General features: G+C 50.3%; 1 protein-coding gene and 1 pseudogene across 2 annotated transcripts; one reads left to right on the forward strand and one right to left on the reverse strand.

The window, feature by feature from the left end:
- The first annotated feature begins 2,558 nt into the window (after nucleotides 1–2,558).
- LOC123028169 lies at nucleotides 2,559–3,937 on the forward strand (annotated as a pseudogene).
- Nucleotides 3,938–8,617: 4,680 nt separating this feature from the next.
- On the reverse strand, nucleotides 8,618–22,137 carry FBXW2 (F-box and WD repeat domain containing 2). 2 transcript variants are annotated; one of them, XM_044440062.1, is made up of 8 exons: nucleotides 22,078–22,137; nucleotides 20,927–21,032; nucleotides 19,963–20,380; nucleotides 15,445–15,639; nucleotides 14,123–14,256; nucleotides 12,195–12,281; nucleotides 10,612–10,781; nucleotides 8,618–10,025 (listed from the first exon to the last, which is right to left on the reverse strand). In XM_044440062.1, exons 3-8 carry the CDS (start codon nucleotides 20,168–20,170, stop codon nucleotides 9,737–9,739), a joined length of 1,083 nt encoding a protein of 360 aa, XP_044295997.1. In that variant the 5' UTR covers nucleotides 20,171–20,380; nucleotides 20,927–21,032; nucleotides 22,078–22,137; the 3' UTR covers nucleotides 8,618–9,736. The 2 variants fall into 2 exon arrangements, with proteins under 2 accessions (XP_044295997.1, XP_044295996.1); XM_044440061.1 differs by having other exon boundaries at nucleotides 19,963–20,472.
- Between the last annotated feature and the right edge of the window lie 434 nt (nucleotides 22,138–22,571).

A 22,571-nucleotide genomic window follows, 5' to 3' on the forward strand; every position in this document is an offset into this window, starting at 1 on the left:
TTCCACAAAGCAGGATACATGACCACACACGCCAAGGGTGTATTCCCCTGCTTCCTCCACAATCCTTCCCCGCCCTTATTAGCTAAATGGCAGCCAGTAGAAAGTTACCTCACAATTGCCGGCCACTCCATTAAACCCAAGGCTGGGATCTCCTGGGTGTGGCTAGGCACAAATGCCAGAGGAACAAAACGTGCTTTGGGTTTCAGGAAAGCTGCCTGTGCAATACAGGTGAAGGAAATGTGGGGTCTTCATTCCCACCCCACCCCCAAAACCTGTTTTAGATGCTGTAGCTGAAGCAACAGAAACATGAAGCAATCTTCAACATGAAGACGGCACCCAGTGATGACTCACTACCCATCCCAATTTCCCAGTAGGAAATTTTGCCTTCTGCATTTGCAGGGGTGGGGCCTCCTTACTTCTCGGAAAACTTCCCGGCCCAAGCTGCTGGGTTAACGCTTCTGTTGTGTACCCACTCTCAGCAATCCCGACTGACCTCGGTGGGACGTGCTGAGTGGGACTGCCGTGTCTCTTCCACTCCAGGTTCACACAACTCACGAAAACCATGCCAACAGTCCCAAGTCCTCAAGCCATGGCGGTTTATTGTGCCGCTGAAAAGCGGTCACCAACTGCCAAACGAAGTTCCATCGGGGGGGCCGGGGAGGCTGCATGTGTCAAGGGCATCTCAACATGGATATAAAGAAAGCTGCCATCTTCTGACATTAATTTGTGAAAAGAGAAGTACCAGACCAAGCAAGGTTCTCTTCCCTTGGGAGAACCAGGCTGCACTTGGTCTGCAGCATCCCTTATCCTCAGTGCATTAACGGCGGAATCACGGGGTCGTGTGCCCTCCCAACCTTTCTGGAAGCCCACAAAATTCTTCAAGGTGCTTGGCACAAGCTCAGGCACAGCTTCTGCTGGATGGTACCCTAAAAAACCTGAAGCTTGGAACAGTATCTCGTCCTGTCTCCTTCCTTCTCCCAGGCCAACTGCAGCCGGTCACCTTTCCAAAGCAGAGCAAACATTCCACTGGGACTCACCAAACTTGTTTTTCAAGCCAGCCCGACTTTGAACTTGAACGTGCCAGCTCTCCCAGTTGAAAGAGTCTGGATGCGCTGCCTCATCCACAGATTCATTTTTACCTTCCATGTTCATCTTCTTTTTAAAGGCTGAGGAGCGATATTTGGATGAGCAATTCTAAAAAGCAAACCACTGGCAGAAAATCCTGTGCCTCAAAACAGGCAAAGGAAGCGTTTGGGAACATATTGGAAGAGTGGGAGATATTCTGCTGTAAGAGCCTGATCCAAGAAATTTTTGAAAGACAGTTGCTCTCTTCATACTCAAAGCAAAAGAACAAGAGGAAATACAGCTTTTTGCAGTGAAGATAACAGGTATCTGTTCTACCTTCTAGATCGCTTTATGAACCCCCGCCCCCTCACCCCATTGCAAAGTTTGGGTTCTTGTGAGGTTAAGATGAGGCATTGTGAATGCTGCCTTGAATTCCAAGAAGAATCAAGGCAATATTTATTCTGGTCCATGCCTAGGTGGTGCTAAAAACTAGAATTGGAAGCTAAATTAATAGATACAACTTGCTCCTTTGGGGACCTATAAAATAAATATACAGCTCAATTCTCAGAGCCCATGTTCCTCAACAGAGCATTGTTGTCAGTAAAAGTAACAAAGGCAAATGCATTTGTTATGGTGTGAGCTTTTGATCTCGTCTTGTTCACCCTTAAAGGGTCACAAGCCTCTTCCAGCTTCTCTGCACTGGGCTTTGAACTCATTTTAACCCACCGCTTTACTGAGGTTTCTTCTTCTGGATTCTCTGAGAGATTAAGGTTGGCTTCTTTATTATCATCATCATCATCATCATCCTCCTCCTCCTCCTCCTCCTCCCCTGCCTGGGTTTTCTTAACTTCTCTGACTATATGCCACTATACAACCACAAGGTAAATTCTGTAGCATGGTGGAATGGCAAAACTGCACAACCGTTTCATGGCATTTTATTGTGCGCTAGCCCTTAGGTATTGTATTATGCTTGTCCTTAAAAAAAGGCTCAGGAATGCTCAAAAAGCAGAGGAGAAGTCCTGAAGGAAGTTCTACCTGCAAATGACCATCGGTGAGGAATCACAAAAGCACAAAACATGCAGAATAAATTCTCTGATCTTCTATGGTAGTGACTTCTCAGGTTCCTCTTCCCGTCTGCAAGCGGAGAACAGTCATTCCTGGCTGTTAAAATGTCGACAGGATGAAGCGTGCCATTCAACTGCTTTCCCTAGGCTTCCTTTTCCATTGTGCTCAGAACCCTTCCCTGAAAATAGACAATTTACCCACAAGTAACACTCTTGAAATCACCTCCTTTTGCTCGCAAGAAAATTTGCCCACTGCCGTTGCTTGAACAACAAGTTGGCTACAAGGAAATAACCATTATTTCCCAATCTCAGGCGATTTGGCTAGGCAAACGGCAGTCTTATGTCTACCTCTCCTCTTGGGAGATGGTGCGCATGCTCATTCCCACATGCACAGGTATCGACTGCCACATTCTTCTATTTTCCGGCATCATGCAAGACGCGGTGCCCCCGTGCCAGACTTACCCATCTGCTCGTCTCCTCCGTTGCAGGCTCGGCAGTGGGACGCATTGCTGTGTGGAGCCCAAGTCAGCTGCGATGATCTGCTCTAGCAAGAAGGTCCGTTTGGCCACTGGGTTATGCCTGGGGGCCTTTGCTTCCATGCTGGTTCTTTCCTTCCACCAGATGCAGTTCAACCCCTACCCGCACAAACTCTTTCAGGGGGAAAGGGGATTCTGCAGTGGCCAGTTGGCTAACACTTCAATCTCTGCTTTAAGGGACAGCCAGACTCTGGTCATCACCCCGTATTTCGATAACCTGGTGGAGAAACTGACGCGGGTGGTCAGTATTGTGCCCCAAGAAGAAATCAAGGCACAGTATTGCTAGTTCTGTTGCCGAGCTGCTGTCTGCACCTCGAAGGCTGTGATTGATGTCCATGCAGATCACTTTGGATTTCCATATGCAGCAGCAGATGTGATTTGCATGGAACCCATGAACTGTGAGCCTCCCTTCTCGGTGTCCCTGAGCTCCCTTCCTAGGGGAGATGTCAGCCAGTTACTCAGGTCTGAAATCAAAAACCGCAAACCTGGGAGGCCTTCCGTGGACTTCACGGTGTGCATCTCCACCATGTTTGGTGCCTACAACATCCTGCAGTTTGTACAAAGCATGGAAATGTACAAGCTTCTAGGGGCACAGAAAGTGGGGATTTACAAGAACAGCTGCAGCCTGCGGATGGAGCAAGTCTTGGAGGTTTATGTGGCAGCGGGGACAGCTGAGATTGTTCCCTGGCCAATCACGTCCTACCTCAATGTTTCTACTGAGTGGCGTTTCAGGAAAGGTGGGACCCAAATTGGCTACTGTGGACAAATCACAGCCTTGAATGACTGTGTCTATGTACAGACGCAGATCAGTGTTGCTAAATGACATTGACGAAATTATTCTGCACACAAATTGGAAGACCCTCATGGGCACCATTGAAAAGCAAAGTCCAGATGTTGGCGTTTTCCTCTTTGAAAACTACGTCTTTCCGAGTACCGTATTTACCTCCGTCAACAATCCCCCCTGGAATGCAGTACCAGGAGTAAATATACCGCAGCACGTTCTCCGAGAACCAGATAGGAAAGAGGTCCTCAGCCCACGGAAGAGGATTGTCAATCCTAGGAAGGTGGTTCAGACCTCCGTTCACTCCATTCTCCAGGCGTTCGGAGGCAGCGTAGAGGTCCCCATGGAGGTTGCAATGGTGTACCACTGCCGGACTGCCTTCCAACCAGACGTGCCCAGAGTATCCCTGATTAGGGGACACAACACTCTGGAGATATAATTCGTCACAGATCAGTTTGGTTAGCTGGGTACTACAAAGCATACCCTTGTAAGCAATGATGTGATGATTCCGGGAAAAGGTATGGATATTGATCCTCGGAGTCAAGAAAAGAAAACCTTTTTTAAGGTATGACAGAGACGAGGCGAAGCTCCTGTGCATGTTCAAGAGAGGAACGGAGAAATCACAGCACACGGGTCCTGTGCATACTGGAAGAAGTATCCAAAAATAATTTAATGGTTCTTGCCTATCTGAGAATATGAACCAGGGAGCCAAAGGAAGGAAGCTGGTAGGTTTATTTTGCATTGATGAATGCAGAGATGCATGAGAATGTTGTGATTCTTTATAGGGGGTGAGAATGTACCAAAGTTCACTAATAGAAAGAGCTTGAAAAAAATGAAGGAGAAAGCAAATCCAAGGGATTCGTTGGTGCAGGAGTGAGTGCTTTGCTCGGAAAAGCCTCACTTGGAACCCCTGTGCAATTAGCCATGTTTGTGATGCTCAATAAGGGTCCCCCTTTCCTTGTTCCAGCATTGACAACTACATGGCATCTATGAATAGCTGGAGGTGAAGAATGCATACAAGAAGCATGATAAGGAGAGGCAGTGTGGTGTAGTGGTTAAGCGCATGGGACTGGGACTCAGGCGATCTGGGTTCGAGTCCCCGCTCAGCCATGGAGCCAACTGGGTGACCTTGGGCCAGTCACAGACTCTCAGCCCAACCCACCTCACAGGGTGGTTGTTGTGGGGATAAGATGGAGGAGGAGGATGCTGTAAGCTGCCTTGAGCCCCTTGTAGGAAAAAGGTAGGATATAAATCAAACAATAAATAAATAAATAAGGGCTGGGGGGGGGGCTTCCCCACCTGCTGTCCCCTGCCTTGAATCTTTCTGCAGAAGGGTCCCCCCACCTCCCGAAATCAAATACCCTCCTCTCTGCACTCCACACATCCCTTTAAACCTTGGGCAACAGGCGCTTGGAAGACACACACACACACGTACCTACGTGCTTTAGAACATGTGTAAATCTCTTAATGCACCCAATTTGGGATGGAGAGGGAGGTGCAAAACTGGTCAGGTCTCCCAGACAAAAATTGGGGTTGGGGCTCTAACCTGGAACCTCTGAGAGGCCGTTGCCCCCACCACCCTGCTGGGCATGGGCACTTGCTGAAAGGAAGCGTCAGGGGCGCTGAAGATCTCTGCTGTGTCGGATTCCCCTGGACTAGCTGCCTTTGGGCTAACATGGGCTTCCCCTCCTGCTGTCTTTGCCTCGTTTTCCGAACTGACGTGCTTTGCTCTCCCCTGCCCATGGAGCCCTTTTTACAAATAGAGGCGTCCTTCAGTGACAAGGTCTTTAGAAGAGTACAAACACACCCAGAGAGGGAGAGAGAGCGCCTTATTATTATAGCATATACAGTTAGCACACGGAAATTTGCACATTTTTAAATTTAATTTGCTGTTGTATGGACCCTGGAATTCTCTGGTACCTGGCACTGGCCCAGCTACATGGATTGTGCAGTCCTTCCTCTGATCTTTCCCGAATTTCCCACTCAAACGCTTCCTAGGATGACCCCTTTGGGGTCCAGCATTATGGGACAGGGGGCAAAATGCCTCCATCTCCTCCTCCTCCTTAGTATGCAAAACAATCAAAAGAGACTATGAGGTTTATTCCATCTTTCCTACATAAACAGATTTTCTGTGGAAGCTGAAAGAAGAAAGAGTGGGGAACATTTGAGGCTTTTGTATAGTGATCCGGCCCTTCTGTAAAACCCCACGAATGACACAGAGCAAGTGCCCAATAAAAGTCCCACCTGAAAGCAACTGAGGAGTTATTTAAACTAAGCTTGGGCTGGCCAGTCCTTCAGAGAGAGGATACTTGGAATGAAAGGAGGTATCTTCACTTTGAAAGTAGCCCTTCAAAGGTAGGGCTATCCTCAATCAATCCTTAGATAAAAATAAAAATGGTAAGACAAACATAACATGCATGACATTAACACTCCTTAAGTGAGCCCTTTCTCCAGTAGCAAGATTCAACATTGCATGGAATGAAGACATGTGTTTGTTGCTAAAACTTGCCGTGTTTTCAACCCGTCAGAAATCCCGTCCCTTGCACCACAGCATCCAAGAACAGATCTGGGCCTCTGCTGCATGTTGCCCAGCCTTACCTGGATATGCTGCCAGGGACTGAACCTGGGTCCAAAGCAGCTCACCCCCACTGTGCTATGGAGCCTTCCCAAAGCGTGGGTCAACACCGAAGGCCACCTTCTATCAAGCCAAGCATTGGCTCGTCCAACTTGGCTTCATCTACATGCAGGGAGCCTCTAGCTGGCCTGCTGTTTTGCAGCAGCTATCACCAAATACCTAGGGAGGAAACAGCATCCTCATACTTCAGCAGGATGGACGGACGGGCAGCTTGCCAGACTCCACGTCCTTCAGGAACCCAGGTTTAGCGAAAGTCGGATTACCCAACTGAGAGCCACCGCCAGACAGAGAAGATGCCAAGCAAGGAAAATTATTCAGCATAGTTTTGGGTGGCGCGGAGCAGCGACGCTGCGCACACCCCTCTGGTCCCTGTCCAGCATCTTTCCTACACTGCTGGGCTGCGTAGAGCCCCCCCTCCCCCCCGCCCCGAGTAGCCCAGAGTGGAGCGCTTCCCTGCCTGTTTTTCCTCCCACTTTTTCAACCACTGCTTTGCCTGGGAGACAGCTGTGGACATGTCCGCTTTCTCGGCCAAGCCCGCCCATCCGCTTCTCAAGTCACGATCCTCCTGCTGCAGCGGCCTGGGTGCTTTCCCCGCAAACTAACCTGGCTGTGTTTGGGAAGGGCTTGCTGCCTCCCAGTGATAAACACCAGGCAGAGACCAAATGCCGGTAGAACTCAAAACTGAACGAGGACCTGACAGGACAAGATGAGCGAAAGCCCTGCCATAATACGGCTGCTGAAAGCCTGACACTTTGAAAACAGCTCATGTATTTATTAAAAGCCTTTCTATCCCATCCCCTACAAACAGCTCGGGATGGCTTTAGACTTCCTGATCTGACCGGGAATCCATGTTGCAGGTGCACCTTAGAGATGCCAATACTTGCCTGTTCTCTGGAGGGACACGCTTAGAAATGCCAACTGCTTACCTGACCCGAAGGCGCTTTTTGTGCTGTTGCCGTTATCCCATACAATCCCTTTCGCTTTATTCTAACATGCCTCTGGTACGCTGTGTGTGTGACCCACCACCAGGCTGTATGTATGCAACCGAGAGGTTATGAAAACTTCTTGCAGCCGCCCTCTTGGCAGTCCCTAAAGGGACTGCCTACAAGCCGTGTATATTTCCTCTATGTCTGAATTCACTGTAAATATTCTTTTAATTGTACACCCCAGTGGACTCTCAGAGGGCGATTTTTCCACCCTTGACAGACCAAAGCCAGGTTCTTCTGCCTCTGAATCCCAAGACCTGAGGAGATGGCATGACACGGAGGGCTAAATTCAATGGAGGAAACTCAGGTGGCCCTCCAAGGCTACAAATAAAGGGGGAGAAGCTAAAGACAAATAAGGTGGGGCTACAAAACCAAAAATACCCGTGTAATTCAGTTTACTGCCCTGCAACAAAGCCAGAGGTGATGGCATTGCAACCTTTTAGGTTGTGGGTGGGGGGAAACATGCAAAAACAGTGAAGGCCCCCAGTGATTAAGAGGGCATGGAAACGAGTCTAGCCAATTGACGAGACCGGGAGGTGCAGATCTGGTCCACATGCCTGAGGTCGGCCAAAACCTGCCTCCACTGACCCACAGCAACAGGACTGCTTCAAAATATACCTCAGCCAGCCCTGCTGCATCTTTGGGGTGTGGGTCTCTCCAAACTGGCTGACAGGCGTCGTCCTCTGATGAAAAACATTCAGGCAATAGCTACAGATTGGCACAAACACTGAACCAGGCAGAGGGTTTCCGACAGGAATGTTCCCCAGCCCTATCCGGACAGGCCTGGGACTGAACACACCCATGTGTGCTCTCACCTCTTCCTGAGCAAGGGGCGCTTAACTCCTACGTCAGTTCGGTCCCTTATCCACTACAGCTTTCATGCTGAGCTTTATCGGTGCTCCCTGTGATGCTGAGCTCCCTCGCAAATACCTTCGGCCCCAGGAGGCAAATTGGTGAAGCCACCCCAATTTATCAGCCCACGAATGGGAGCCAGATCACAAGGCCATCTGCACCGCCAGGGCAAGCCCAGCCCCAACACCCTTGAACTTACCTCTTGGCTTTGCATCCTTGCGTTCTGCACGTGCCTCTAGGCTCCCAAGCCGCCCCGCCGGGTCAGAGCAAAAGTTCCCCTGGGGCAGCACCTTGTCTTCAGCAGGCAGTCTGGCGCCTGCCTGCAGGGCCTTGTGGACCTAGCTGTGTGCTGTCATTACACAGTCCCCAGCAGGCAATGACGGGATCCTAAAGGGGTGCTTAACCCCCCGTCCCCGTCCCCCAGTGGCCTTTACAACCGCAGCGCAGACACCTCCCACCCCGCAAATCCCAGGAGCATCCAGTTACCAAAACAATGCAACAAACAGCCATGAGGCAACACCATGGCTCCCCCCGTACCTCCACTGCTATTAAAGTCTTTCCGCGACCTCAATCCTTTGACCCAATTGCTGGGAGTACGTCTGTGGGTGCAGGAGCCAAAATTAACTTCATATTTTAGTCCAAGGCCAGGGAGACCATCTCAAAGCTTTTCAGTCAGTAACTGCACATGGATACAAGTCTTGAACTAGGCTGTTGGTTTATTCATTTGTAAATTCATGTAAATTTCCGTAGCATGTGCTGGAAGAGTCACTCCTGCCCCCAACAAACAAAAGAGCACGGAAGGCCTGCCCCCATTTCCACCCCATACGCCTCATCACAAGGCGCCTGCTTTTAAGTGTCGAACTCTTTTGAGTCTGGACAGAGGATAGGACAAGATCCAGCATGGACTTGGGGGCTGCCCTTTACCCCTAGGCAAGCGGTCAAGAATTATCCTCAAAAAGATGCAGGGTGTGTGTGTGTGTGTGTGTGTTTTTAAGCCAGGATGGCTGCCTTTAAAATAATCCCACAGTGAAAGAGCAGTTTCGGTGTGCCTGTACAGGTGACCATCTGAGATAAGCATTTCAGGGTTATTTAAACTCAGGCTCGCTCGGACCCCAGGTACTGAAACCCCTATGCATCCACGCTCAGAACAATACATAGATACCTGACGCATCTCTTTGTTCAGGTGTTCCTCACAGCTAGGCATGGCCATGGCCAGGAGCAGAAGTGTGTGAAGCCAGTGCGACAGGGGGAAGAGTGTGTGGAAGTGAGGTGCAGGTAGCGGGGGAGAGAGCAACAGCTCTGAATAAATTATCTACGGGCACAGTCCCTTTTTAGAGTGATCAGATCCCCCCCCCCTTTCATGAACCACCTCCTTTTAATCCTTTCAGCGAGAGAGATTGCAGGGGGAAGAGAAGACGTCTCAGGTTCAATGCCCTTTGAATAAGCCTCCCCCCGGCAAGTGAAGTAAAAATACAGCCGAGAAGTGTGCCCGAGTGTATGTTTAAACATGAGTATATGTGAGCGGTGGGGAGGCAATCGCCATGCTATGGTGCATTATGTGTAAAAGGAAAAAAAGCCCCCCCAAACATCTTCCTCTCCCCAACTTGTAGTCTCCACCCCCCGTTTCTCAACGTGACATTGAAAATGAAAGGCTTAAATGATTGTGCATTGCATGATGGGATCCATTAAGATGTGCGGCTTTGGTTCATGCAAAGTCTCCTCTCTCTGAACCATCACTGGCAGTGTCCGTTGTGTGTTTTTACTGTGTGTTGTTGTTTTTTTAAAAAGAGCCACGCCACGTATGCCAACAGCTCCCTTCAGCCATGTTCCTTCCACAAGACCAGGTGGATACTGTGGTCTGGCATGCTGGTAGCAAAGACCAGGCCCATGTCATTCTCACCGTCCAAACCATTGAGCCAAGACATTTCTCCTGCCAGGAAGCTGGAGCCCCTCTTCGACTTCCTGTACTCCGGCAGTGGCCAACGGCTGATCAGTTTCTCTGTCCTCAAGTCCATTATGTACAGATAGTGGTTATCAAACAGGAGAGCAAAAATGTCACCAAAGCCCAGCAAGGACAAGTTTGCAAACAAAGGCGGTTTGATAACCCTGCAGCAGCAGGAAAGAGAAACAGACAGAGAGGGAGAGAGACAGACAGACAGACAGACAGACAGAGGCAGAGAGATCAGAAGAAAAGAGCACACAAGACAAGTTAAACTTTCGAGGAATTGGCTTTTTAAAAAATGAAGTAGATATTCTGGACTGTAGTGCAGCAAGAAATGGCTGGGCTTCCTCTCTGCCACAGTGATACTAGGCAGCCAAGTGGGTCTCTCGGCTCCTCTGTTTCCAGCGCAAGCTCCTCTGCCTGCAATTGGCTGAGCGCCTGAGAGTTTAGAGGAGATGGCCGAACAGGGAGAAGGCTTTATCCAAAGAAGAAATGTATGGGATTAGGGAGGGAATAAGCAGGCCAGACGGGGAGACTAAGGGGTGGCTGTTGCAGACGCCAGTGTAGGGAAACTAGGCACTCAAAGCAAGACACCAGAAGGCCACTGCTGGCAAGCCGGTTTGCCTATCTCAGATGGTCCTTTCAGACATCTGCTTGACCTGCACGCTGGTTGCGCAGCCCTGAGAGGAACAGCCGGCGCCGGCGCCAGAGGTCCTCTGCAAATACCCGCTTCACCTCCAGGGCCTTTACCTGAGAATGTCGTAGCTGGCGAAATCCCACTGGTACAGCCCGATGGCTGAACTGCACACAATGTATTTCCCGTCGAAGTGAAGCCGGGGCTGGAGGGAGATGCTGCGGTCTTCGGACACCGTCAGGGTTTTCAAGCATTTGCAGTTGATTTCTCGTCCGATCGGCCAGATCTGAGATGCGACGAGACGAGAGAGCGGGTGAGGCATTCGGGCACCTGCGGCAGCAGGACACCTGGCCCTCTCTGAATCCACCTGTGCTGACTGTATGCCCTTCCCCAAATATCCTTGCAGAGCTGCCTTTCCTGAAGGAAAGCTCGATGCACGCCTGTCCGCCTCAGGTTTACCTGCTAGTTCCTGCATCAGGGATGGGGCCCATTTGGCCCTCCATATGCTGCTGGGCTGCAACTCCTATCATCCCTCGCCTCTGGCTAAGCTTCCCAGAGCTGATGGGAGTGCAGTCCCAGGACATCTGGAGGGTCTTGCGTGTCCCACCCCTGCCCTACGTACGTGCGACAAAGTGACTCCGTCACTCAGCGCACCCTTCTCTCTCATGGCTGCTTTTCTGCTCCCATGCACCTTAAACCTCGACTGCAAGCTCCTCGGGACAAGTACATGCTTTTGATGATACATTGCAGCAAGAATAAAGAGGGGAGCACACAAACAAACGCAAGGACTTCAGGTTCTTGATCCACTTTTTCATGCTCGCTTGTTCTTTTTTTTAATCACACCATTCTCTGCTCTGTAGGCAAAATGGCGCCATCCCTGCAATGGAGGAACTCAGGTTTGCAGTCTTCCCCAAAGAAAAAATTCCTGAGAGCGGGGAGGGGGAACTGCAAAACATGCCAATGAGTACTGAGCATGTTCAGTGGCCGGAAATTACTACTGGAGTGTTGTGGAGAGGGAAACGGAACACCCAGAACAGGAGGAATGGAATGGTAGTGGCTGGAATCCTGAAATAGGAGCACTCCATAGGGCAGGGTCTGGCTGCAAATTCCCACTCAGAGTAGGAGCTCCCACATCTGGACTGCACCTGCCCTTCATGGCGGGCAAGGCCATTTCACCCGCCCCCTTAAATATTTTGTCTTCCCAACAGCTCTGAGAGGGAGCTTAGGTGGAGAGAAAGTGAGTGAGTTTCCCAGTCCTGGACTGACATTCTAACCCCACCAGTTCTCAAATTATTTGGAGGTTTGTAATTTGGTTTTGGTAGGTTATTAGTACCTGACGAAGTAACTCAACGAATCAACATCAAGAAAGCATCGTATTGTTAAACCATCCCGAGACTTTGGCAAGGGACAGTATAGAGGAGTTTTAAATAACCAAATAAAAAAAAATCCAGAACATACTAGCCATCTCAGAATTTAAAATTTAAAAGTACCCTTATTGTAACTGGAGAGTGGGGGGTTTTGTGTCCCAAATGCTGGAGCAGGCGGCTGCTGAGTCCCCTTTGGGCCCCGATTTATACCACGAGACACACGGGGGTGCTAGCCATCTGCCGCAAGAAGGCCGGAGGCCTCCCTTTCTTGTGACACGCAGCCCTGCTGCTTCTTGGCATCCAAAAGCAGGCGAGGTGGAGAGGCCACGCACCTTGATTTCGTACTTATCAGCGCTGAGCAGGATGTAGTCCCCGGGGCTGTGCATGAGGGACTTGACTTTGCACTTCTGCAGGACAACCTGCAATTGGAAGGAAGGCGGCATGAAGGTGGAGGCATGCAGGCAAATCACCAAAGCAAGGTTTGGATGCATTTACATCTGGACCCTGACTCTGCCCCCCCCCCCCCCCGTGGCTAGAGCTGAGGGAGGCAGACTGAGGGCTTGGCCAGGTTTCTACCTTGTGCAAGGAGCCTTTGAAAAAAAGCCTCCTCTGTGTTCCAGGGGCACCCTGTCCAACCCAGAGCTGGGGTGGGGGGGGGGTGGCTAGGTGGCCCATGTTACTCTCCCGCCACATGATTCTAATCCCCTGGGGAAACAGATGCCCAAGCAGAGCTCCTCTGTCGGTTCCTGCTCTCTTGAAAGGTGGGCAACCTGCATCCTCCAGAAATGGTTAGATCTCAGCTCCCACTGAGTCCCAGCTTCACGGCCAATGGACGCTGGTGATGGGGATTATGCTGCAAGGTCGTTCGGGCCGCACATTTCTTATTCCGACTGCATTTTGCCCAGGAAACAGGACCCGAGAGAGAGATTTTGCTCTGTACTTGGGAAAGAGCAACGCCAGGGTCCCTGGAGCTGAGGGACAGCTTGGGAAATCTCTTCTGAAATCAGAGACAGTTCTTCAATCTTGAAAGAAGGATGGAGATGCACCTTTTTTTGGCTAGCTTGGGGAGAACCACTTAGCTGCCTCTGTCATTTGGAAACTGAACTTGGAGAGTAGGAGAGGGGGGTAACGGGTGTGCCAGCGAAAAGGGAGGGGACGGGGCGGGAGGAGACGTGACTGGCTAGAAAAATCTGTAGGACTGGTTTCCCCCTAGCAGGGCACAGGCATCTCAAGAGCCTCCACATCTGGGGACCTGCAGGCCACCAAAGCTATATGATGGCACCTCAAACTGACTCAGCTGTGACCCATATTTGCACACATTCAGCCTGCCCACTTGAAGACAGAAGAACTCGCTGAATTCTATCTACCTCTTAGATGCAAAGAGGGTTGTGGGGCGGGGGCACAATTCGGAGCTTAGCAGAAAGCAACATGGTTAGTCAAGTAGCAAGTCCAGGAAAGAGCACGAAGAGCAAAGTCCAGTCCGAGAAGACCTAACGGGGCAAGGTGGACATGAGACGGGAAGGCTGGAAGGTGCTCCCTGCAAAGCCTTGGAACGCCACGGCTGCTCAGAGTAAACGATGCTGTGTCTGAAGGACCAGCGCTCTCTCTGTGGGTGGGGGCACTTCAAGTTCTGAAGACAAAGCCAGATGCATTCAAACGCGGCTTCTTTGCACAACGGGCTAGTTCCCACAGCCTTCGTCAGCTTGGCGCCTTCGGATGGTTCTAGACAATTCCCAGAACTCCTGACCGTTCGCTGTGTCGGTGGCAGACAATGGAAGCAACTCAAGACTGTCACTAAGCCAACCTACACGCAAAGGAAAAAGCTCTCCCATTGCTCCTGTTTTCCTGCCTTGTCGAATTTAAGACTGCAAGCCCTTTGGGGCGTGGATCTGAGCACTCCAATACGTCTGTCCCTTTTTCCTGTGGTTGTCCTTGTCAAATACCAGACTGCAAGCTCTCCGGGGCAGGGCGCTGTCCTGCAATCTGTGCTGTGATTGATGAATTGCTGTGAATCTCTCAGAAAACCTCAGCTATTGGGCAGTACAGGAATAAATAACTCGGGGAATAAAGGACCGAACACACTGGTGGTGCCCTGCAAGCAATCACAGGAATCCGGCTTCACAGTGCAGTTTTCCCCACATGCCACATGTCCCCAAAAACACTCTGGGACAAAGCAGCCACTTCCCAGGTGGTACGTGGTGCAGCGTTTTGTTATGCAAAGGGAGGGTGCTGCCATCTCTGGGCTGCCAGCCACACCTACCTTCGTGACCCATTCCGTGTGTCCAGTCAGCGTATTTAGACACGCTCCCGTGGATAAGGCCCAGACTTTCACAGTGAAATCCGCTGAGCCGCTGACCAAGATGTCAAGCTCGTCATTGTAATCCACACTAAAAACTGACAGAGAGAAAAGGTCACTTTGAAAAGGACTGATATGGCCAGAAAATAATTGACCTATTTATTAGATTTAAATCCCACCTTTTTCGTTTTTAAAGCACTCAAAGCCGCTTGAGTAATTTCTCCTCCTCCTGCTCTCCATCGTGTCCCCAAAACAACAACCCTGCGAGGTAGGTTGGGCTGAGAGTCTGAGACTGGCCCAAAGGCACCCAGCTGGCTCCATGGCTGCGTGGGGACTAGAACCCAGACCATCTGAGTCCCAGTCCCAGTCCCTTAACCATTATGCCATACTGGCTAAGTACCAATCATGTACTTCTTTGCTACTGAAACTAAGACAGACACAGATAATTTGTTATCTGCTCTGCAACTACAGTCAGTTTGGCTTCCTAGAAATTAGAGCTTCCCCTTTCGTGGAAGTAGAACCAAAATTATATGCTATGTGCAGAGGGATGCAGGACAGTTTCTTTGCTGGCTGATGCCTCCCTCTTGCATATGGGGGGAGGTGTTGTTTTGCATACGCAAGCAGCCACCACCAGAGGCTAGGCAAATGCAATCACGTGACTGTGCATCAGGCAGAGGCGGCTGATTGAGCCGCTTTCCTCCTGCTCCCACAACACAGAAGGCAACGAAAGCCATCGCCAGTCGATTCGGAGCAGGCTGGCAGAAGTGCTGCCACAAGACGTGGCAAGCAGTGCGAGGAAAGAGGGCTTTAAAGGAGGCTAGATCCACGGGGGAGGAGAGCCGAGGACTGCTGCACCAGGCCTGCACTTCCAGAGACTGGCTCTCTCTACCAGTTCACAGGCAGACACGGTGCAAAGCCTTGACCCCGGACCTTGCTTCTGGGGTTCATGGAGGTGCCTGGGAAACCGGACGCGAGATCAGAGAGTCCCTTTGTCTGACCCAGTAGGGCACGTGACACCTGTGAGGGCTCCCCCAGCCCCCCAGCCAGCATGGCCAATAGTACTGCAGCCTGGAAGGGCATGTGCTGCCCACCCTGGAAACAGGATATGGTCATCTAGTTGTGCCAAAAGCTTTCTGGAAAAAGTAGAGAAGTGGGGGGAGAGACAAACTGGCTGTGACCACTTCAGCTAACAGGCGGGAGGCCGGCCGGGCAGCCTGGGGGACGCTCAGTGGGGCTGGCCCGTGCAGGTCCCAAAGTCTTTGGCTTTCCCGGAGTCCTTGACTCACCTGCCCCCGTGTGGCCCCGGAAGTGCTGGGTCTTGGCTCCGGAGCTCCACTCCCAGCAGGCCACCGTGTTGTCGAAAGAGCCTGTGACGAGCTTTTGCTCGTCAAACTTCACTGCCGCGCAGGTGTGGGTCTGGATCCCATAGATGCACTGCCCGGTGCTCACATCCCACAGCTTGGCGGACAAGTCATCCGAACCTGCAGCCCCAAGGGGAGGGAGGGAGGGAGGGGAGGGGAGGAGAGGGGAGGGGGAAAGGAAAGGCAGTTCAGTGGCCAGAAAATCAAAGTGGGCAGCCTTGACACAAATTCCAAATCTCAATCTTTGACACAGGAGGAGTACATGCGATGAAGCAATTAATTCGTGCACACTTGGTTCCAGCTGAAGGATCTGGATTCTGGTTGGGGAGGTGAAGCACTTCATGCAGAACACAGAGTCTCATTCATACGAAAACCCTTAATCCCCAATTCTGGATGCGTATGATTAAGCCTGTGCCCCCACATCGTATGTCCCATGAAAATTAGACCTCCCATCTCAAGGAAATCCAAACGAACGTGTAGCCCAGATCCTCAAAACGCTGCCCTGCAAGTGAAGTGAAGAACCTGCTTTTTCTGGACAGAAAAAGAGCTTGGTTTTGAACCATCTGCTTTTGGCCTGATCAAATCAGTATCCCTTCCTCTAGTCCTTTTAACGAGGCAGCAGCATGTTGTTGGGCTTTAACACAACAAAGCGACTGTCACAGAGAGACCCACAATGGGAGCGGGATTTGTAGGCCAGCCAGCAGAATCCCTCTCTTTGGAAAGGGCTCTAGAATTCAAAGGAGCCCGGTGAGCACAGGGTGAGGCCTCATTTTAATTCTGACCGCTCTCTCCAAGGGATCATTTCCAATTTCTAGCTGGAGCTGTCCTTCCACCCAGAATTCCACAGGGCAGGGAGGATCAGGGTAGGAGGAAAGAACAGGGAGTGGCAGAAAAAGAAAAAAGGAATTTCTGGAAGGGTGACTGTTCTAGTTTCCTACAGTAAAATAAAAGACCCTTCTGGCATTTCGAAATATTGGCACTGCTTTGGCATATGCTCCAGTCCACAAAAATTTACACTACAGGGGGGAAATGGGCTGGTAGAAAGAGAAAGGGGGCCCAGCCACTTTTCACTCTGCTCCCACTCAATGCCGACCTTGTCTCTTGAAAACCATTCCGAAATAATGAGCTGATGGAGGCTCATTATTGGGCAGGTGCAGTTTTGTTGCTATTTATTCTTCACAGATGTGATTTCAAGTCAAATTCAAAGTGCTGAAGGACCTTTGAAGAACTATATAATTTGAGATGCCAGTAGGACTGTCTTCCTCCAGCTCAACCCTACCTGCAAGTTATGATCTTATGGAAGGTATCTTATCCTGTCACCATCTGAGAAGAGCATGGAGAGAACCTCGGACGAGGTCTCCCTGTGGTGGCATGTACACACTGGGACTAGTTCACTCATTTAGCCCCTCCCCATAGTCTACCAAAGGACTACATTTTATTTAGTTGGTTTTATTTAGATGCATTTGTATATCAGTTTTATTTAGATGCATCTGTATACTTCCTGATCCCCCGAGTTTTGTTTATGATGCCATAAGCTTACAAAGATATTTACTTCTGTTTTGTTTCTAAAATTCATTTTGTTTTATTTGATAGCTGCGTTGGGATCCCACGTGAACCGAAAAATCAGCATGTAAACATAAAATCAGTAACATCCAATGTATGAGAGCAGGAGAGGTGCCAGAAAACTAGAAACAGGCTAATGCGGTCTCCATTGCCAAGAACAGGAAAAGAGGGCAGAACCAGGAAACTACAGATGAATCAGGCTGTCAATATCAAGCAAAATTCTCAAACAGGTACGTAAGGCCAGCCTGTAAAAGTACTCTATGACTAGGAGCCAGCAAGATTTGATAGCCTTATCTGCTTTCTAGTGTTACTAATCTGGTACCCTCATGGAAAAGCCATGGGCATAATATTCGTCGATTTCAACAAGCCTTTGACAAAATTTTCAGTGATACCATTGCTGACAAGATGGCAAATTGTGGGTCAGACTGTCCACAATTAGGTGGACCTGCAGCTTTTTGAGCAACCATTAGACAATGCTAATAGAAAGCTCGGGATTCTTTGGGAGCGAGATCTCTCACTGGAGTGCTGCTGCATTCAACCTTGGATAAGGTTGCAGAGGGATAGCTTATCAGGTTTGCAGCTGACAGAGAAACACAGAAACAGAGCGAGTCAAAAGGGGTCTCCCGGGCCATCTAGTCTGACCTCCAGCTCCAGCAGGCTCCGCTCATGACATGCCCACCATGTGCATGTCTAGCCTATCCTTGAACACCCGCACCGACGGGGCCTCAAACAACTCCCGTGGAAGCCCATTCCACACCCTCGGGGTCCTAACTGTCAGGAAGTGCTTCCAGGCATCCAAATGGAACCTTGGCTCCCTGAGCTTTGCTTGGTTGGAGCGTGTCCTGCCTTCCTCTGCAGGAGAGAACAGGTCTCTACCCATCTCCGTGTGACACCCCCTCACATACCTGCATGTCGCCAACAGATCCCCTCTGAGTCTCCTCTTCTCCAGGCTGAAGAGACCCAGTTCCCTCAGCCTCTCCTCATACGGCATCCCCTGCAAACCGGCCACCAACCTAGTGGCCCTGCGCTGCACTGACTCTAACCTGACTATATCCTTCCTGTAACGAGGGACCCAAAACTGAACACAATACTCCAGTTGCGGGCGCACCAGAGTCTTATAGAGTGGCAGTAATACCTCTCTCGATCTAGATGCCACACTTCTGGCTAGAAGCGATAGCCAACACCAGAGAAAATAAGACTCAGAAGAATTTAGTCAGGCTGGAACACTGAGTGAGCCCTAACAAGTTGATATTCAGCAGAAATTTGTGCTGAGTTTTTCATTTACATCACAGATGTAAGAACAACGTGTGGGAGACCTAGGTAGGCGGCAGTGCATTTGAAAGGGATGTTGGCAATCCTGTGGCTGCCTAGATGACCACGGGAAACACTGGAACTCCAGCTCTGCTCGTGGAAACGTGTGTCCAGGTGAGAGCTGCACCTCTACTCAGAGCGCCCTCCTTCTGCTCCCACAGCTGCTGTGGTTCTCTCAGTAGCAACCCCAGCGCTTGTGCTTGGGCGTAGAGCTCCACCAGGATATGACCTATCTTATGAAGCACTGTGTCAGCCTCACCTCCGCATGAACAGGATAAAACAGATAGCTCAGACCCGCATCCATGCAAGCTTTCCAGGCACCCCCATCTCTGTGCTCCTTTTGCTTCCTACTAGATACCCACAATCCCCTGTGTTTGGAGAGTTGCTGACTGGATGTCACTTTTTGTGGATCACAAGCCGAATATGATCCAGCATTGCGATGCCACAGCTAAGAAGTTCTGCATTAACAGACGTATTGTGCCCGGATTATGAGGAAGTAATGTTTTTGCTCTTTTCTGCATTAGTTAGGGTGCATTTGGAGCACTTTGCCCAGTTCTGGGCATCATGAGCTAAGGACATGGTCAGTCTGGAGCATGTCCAGACAAAGCTACCAGAATGGCGAGGGAAGTAAAATCCAAGTCCCGTGAGGAACCGCTGAAGGAATGGAATATGCTTAGCCTCAAAAAGATTAAGGGGGGAAATGACAGTGGACTTCATGTCACGCAGAAGAGGAAAAGAATTGCCCTTGGTTGCTCTAGAAGGCCAGACTAGACCCTTTGCATGCAGAGGGCACAGGAGTTTGGGACCAAAACTCTGGAGACATCTCCCATGAGTGAGACAGACTGTCTTCTTTGCTGGAGAAACCAGCAGAGGCTGGCTGGCCGTCTGCGAGGGGTGCTGTAGCAACTCCATGCGGCCGAGAGCCTACACGGGGCAGAGGTGGGCTGGATCATCTTTGAGGTCACTCCCCACTCGATGATCCTAGGATCAAAAGATTCCTGCAAGCCAGAAGTACATTGCTTCCCCTGCCCAGCATCTTTGCACCTGCCTCCTTCTGATCAAAAGCTTCGTCCAGATCCAGATCAGAGAGTGACATGCAGGTACAACGAGAGGACAGGGACAGGCATACATTTTATAAGCAAATAACTTCAGGAGTAAGAATGAGCTGCCTGTAATTTTAATTAAGACCATTTTCAAAAAGAGGAAGGACCACAGCTTCCTAGCAGAACACATGCAGAGGACAGTTCTCCTCTTGACATTTCCAGCTTTAAAAAAAAAAAGACCTCAGGTAAAATGGGGGAAGAATTCAAGGGACCATTTTCAGTCAGGATACAAAAAGAGTTAGAAGGATTAATGACCTGCCTGGGTATAAAACAGCTTTGTACGCTCGCACATGCACTCCTTTTGGGGAATAAACCACTGCATTCGTTTTCCCAACGGCCCTGAAAGATGGGCTGCGTTGTTGATGGAGGCTGAAAGGCAGCTAGTGAAAGGCCACTTTGCCCAAGGTCAGATCAGAACCAGGGACGTCTTGGCTCATGTTGTGCCAAGTCAGTCAGGCCATCCTACCTGTACAAAGTAGTCCATCTTTATAGTAAAGTGCATACACCCTGGCACTGTGTCCGATCAGCGAGGAGGTCTCAAAGGCTTCGTGGTCCTCCAGTTGCTTCATCCTCAGGATGGCCTTCAGGTACACCTTCTTCCAATGCAATGCATCCTGGACAGAGTCATCGATCTGCCAGCCCAGGTTCTTACAAGCCGTCTGCCACACCTCCATACAGGCACTTATCACCTTGTTCCATTGCTTAGAGACGAGGCAACATGTGAGTAAGGTCTGAGGGTCAAGCCATTTTAACAAATAGAAACTGAGTTCCAGCGGGAGGAGTTTGAGGAAGTCCCGTTTGAGGAGGGTCTCTAGGTTATTGGAGAGGTGCCTGAGCTGGGCGGCCCCGCTCAAGCCAATCAGGTGATCCAGCGCCTCATTTTTCTGCAAGTCCGTCAGAGAGAGAAACGTAACAGAAATATTATCAAGCCATGCTTCAAAGTCCTTTCTCTCCATAAGGTTATGGAAACATTTACCTGTGGTACATCAAAATATGGTATTAGTTCTGCTCAAAATCAAACACAAACAACACTTTTAAACAACGATGCAATCACAGTCTTTGCCATGCTCTGACCCTGCGCTGATAACGGGACCCAGTATGGTTAATATTTAAAACCAGAAATGCAGAGTCCGCTGTTAGATCAAGGTATTCTAGAAAGCCACATGAAAGTAGCATGCCAAAAATGGTGCAAAGCGTTTGAAAAATTGTGCAGAGCCGGTTGCAAAGCACTGCCACCACTTTGAAAAACTGCAAATCTCAGTCCTATGAGAAATAATGCAAGCGACTGATCCTTTCTAGAGAAAACTGGCACATGGGTGGCCTTGCTTTCCAGCAGGCAGCCAGGCCAACTGTATCCAACCTTGCACCCCCCTCCCTCACCCCTCTTTTCTCCCTACATTACAGCTGGACGGGAAAGTGGACACACTTACCTTAGGTAGCTGTCTGTGTTACAGTGCTGCTCAGCAGGTAACTGCCAATGCCCCTTTTGGTCCTTGGAACCCAACCAGGATTGGGATCCATCTGCAGCCATTTCTCCTGTAGAAGTAAAAAGAAAGATACCTGTAAGTGTGGGCTGAACTAAGGGTTCTGTGAAGAAACAGCTCTCTCCCATCCCATCTCTGCAGTGCGCTTCCCCGTGGTCCCAAACCAGCTAACTCATGGCTTGGGTACACTGTTGCTATTATCCGATCCCAAGCCTTCCTTCTTGAAAATACACTCCCTAATTGTCCAACTTCATTCAAGTCAGGGGACCTTTCTTGGGAGTGTGTCCAATTAAAAACAACAGCAATGCCTGTCTGCATTCTCTTCCCACACTACAAAACATGTAGCTATTTTGGGCTATCTGCATATGGAGCTTTGGCAGCTTCTCTCAGGGGTCTGAGGCAGACAGCCTTCCCCATAGCTGCACATAATAATCTGTCTTCTTAAACAATGTGATTTTGTTATGCATATTAAAACTGGCTGGAATCTTTTGCATCCATGGAGTTACAGTCCATTCCCTATTTTAGGGATTACCCCACTGGCGCCTTTGTAAAAAGCAAAGCTGTGATCAGATACATGCCCCCATGTGAAAATTCCTCTTAAAAGCTTGCAGGGTGGAGAGATCATTAATGAGACAGACAGACTATTAAACAGTAAGAAAAGGCCCAGGCAGAGAATTACATGCTCGGTCTCACGGCATGGACAGGGTGCAGAATCTGACCCTCCACCAATCCGCCTGAACGTACAGCAATACGCCAACCCCAGTTGTCCCTCCCAAGGCAACATCACCTCACTTGGTGCACTCCAGCTATTTAGACTGCAACTCCCACCATCCGCAGCCGGCACGCCCACTGCCTAGGCTGCCTGGGGATGATGAGAATTGCAATCCAGCGCGCCAGAAAAGGCTGCTCCAAGACCTAAGATCGACCCGCCCCCCGCAAGCCCCCACTGCAAGGCCTCGGCCCATCCCAATGCTGTGGCCCGTCCCCGTGGCAACGCTCCGGTGCCCCGCCGCCTCCCGGCGGCCATGGCCTCCTCCTCGCCCTCCCCCGCCTTCCCCCCGCTCCCTCCCGGCCACTTTCTCTTTCCGGGGTCCAACCTGCTGCCGCCGCCGCCGGCTCCCAGCGAAGACTCTACGCCAAGCACTTCCGGCGCGGGCAGCCGACGTCATCCCTTCGCGCCGCCTACCTTCCTCTCGTAAACCGAAAAGGCCTTCATTCATTCCAATGGAGGACAGGAACATATAGAGCTACTACATATAGAGCTACTACATGTGGAGGTAGCTTAGGAAGCATCCGACTGTCTGAGACTGAGTGTCGCTCCGAGTTTGCCAGCTGCGTGTAAGATGTGATTATTCTCCCACTACTCCCGTCTACCATCACGAAGCTCGTCTTTCTCTGTCGCTCTACCCCTCTACACGACTCTGAGGCGTGGAGAAGAACCGGAAGCCCCTGTTACTTCCGTATGGTGCATCACTCTTCATTTCTATCTCTTGTGCCCAAGGACCTTCGTTCGCTTCTGCCTAGAGTGAAGCAATCGGAAGTAGCTGCATGAAGGGGAGAAGGGGGTCTAGGGAGCCTCTGGACCTTCCGG

The sequence above is a fragment of the Varanus komodoensis genome, unplaced genomic scaffold (assembly GCF_004798865.1).
Source record: "Varanus komodoensis strain SLA01 unplaced genomic scaffold, ASM479886v1 scaffold36, whole genome shotgun sequence".
Taxonomy (NCBI): domain Eukaryota; kingdom Metazoa; phylum Chordata; class Lepidosauria; order Squamata; family Varanidae; genus Varanus; species Varanus komodoensis.

Excerpts from the sequence above, each read along its gene's own strand:
- FBXW2 (XM_044440061.1), bottom strand. The coding sequence starts at position 20,452 with ATGGAGAGAAAGGACTTTGAAGCATGGCTTGATAATATTTCTGTTACG. Across the intron at positions 12,282-14,122 it reads ACACGGAATGGGTCACGAAG|GTTGTCCTGCAGAAGTGCAA; the intron begins GTAGGTGTGGCT and ends TTCCAATTGCAG. Across the intron at positions 10,782-12,194 it reads CTGATAAGTACGAAATCAAG|ATCTGGCCGATCGGACGAGA; the intron begins GTGCGTGGCCTC and ends GTCGCATCTCAG.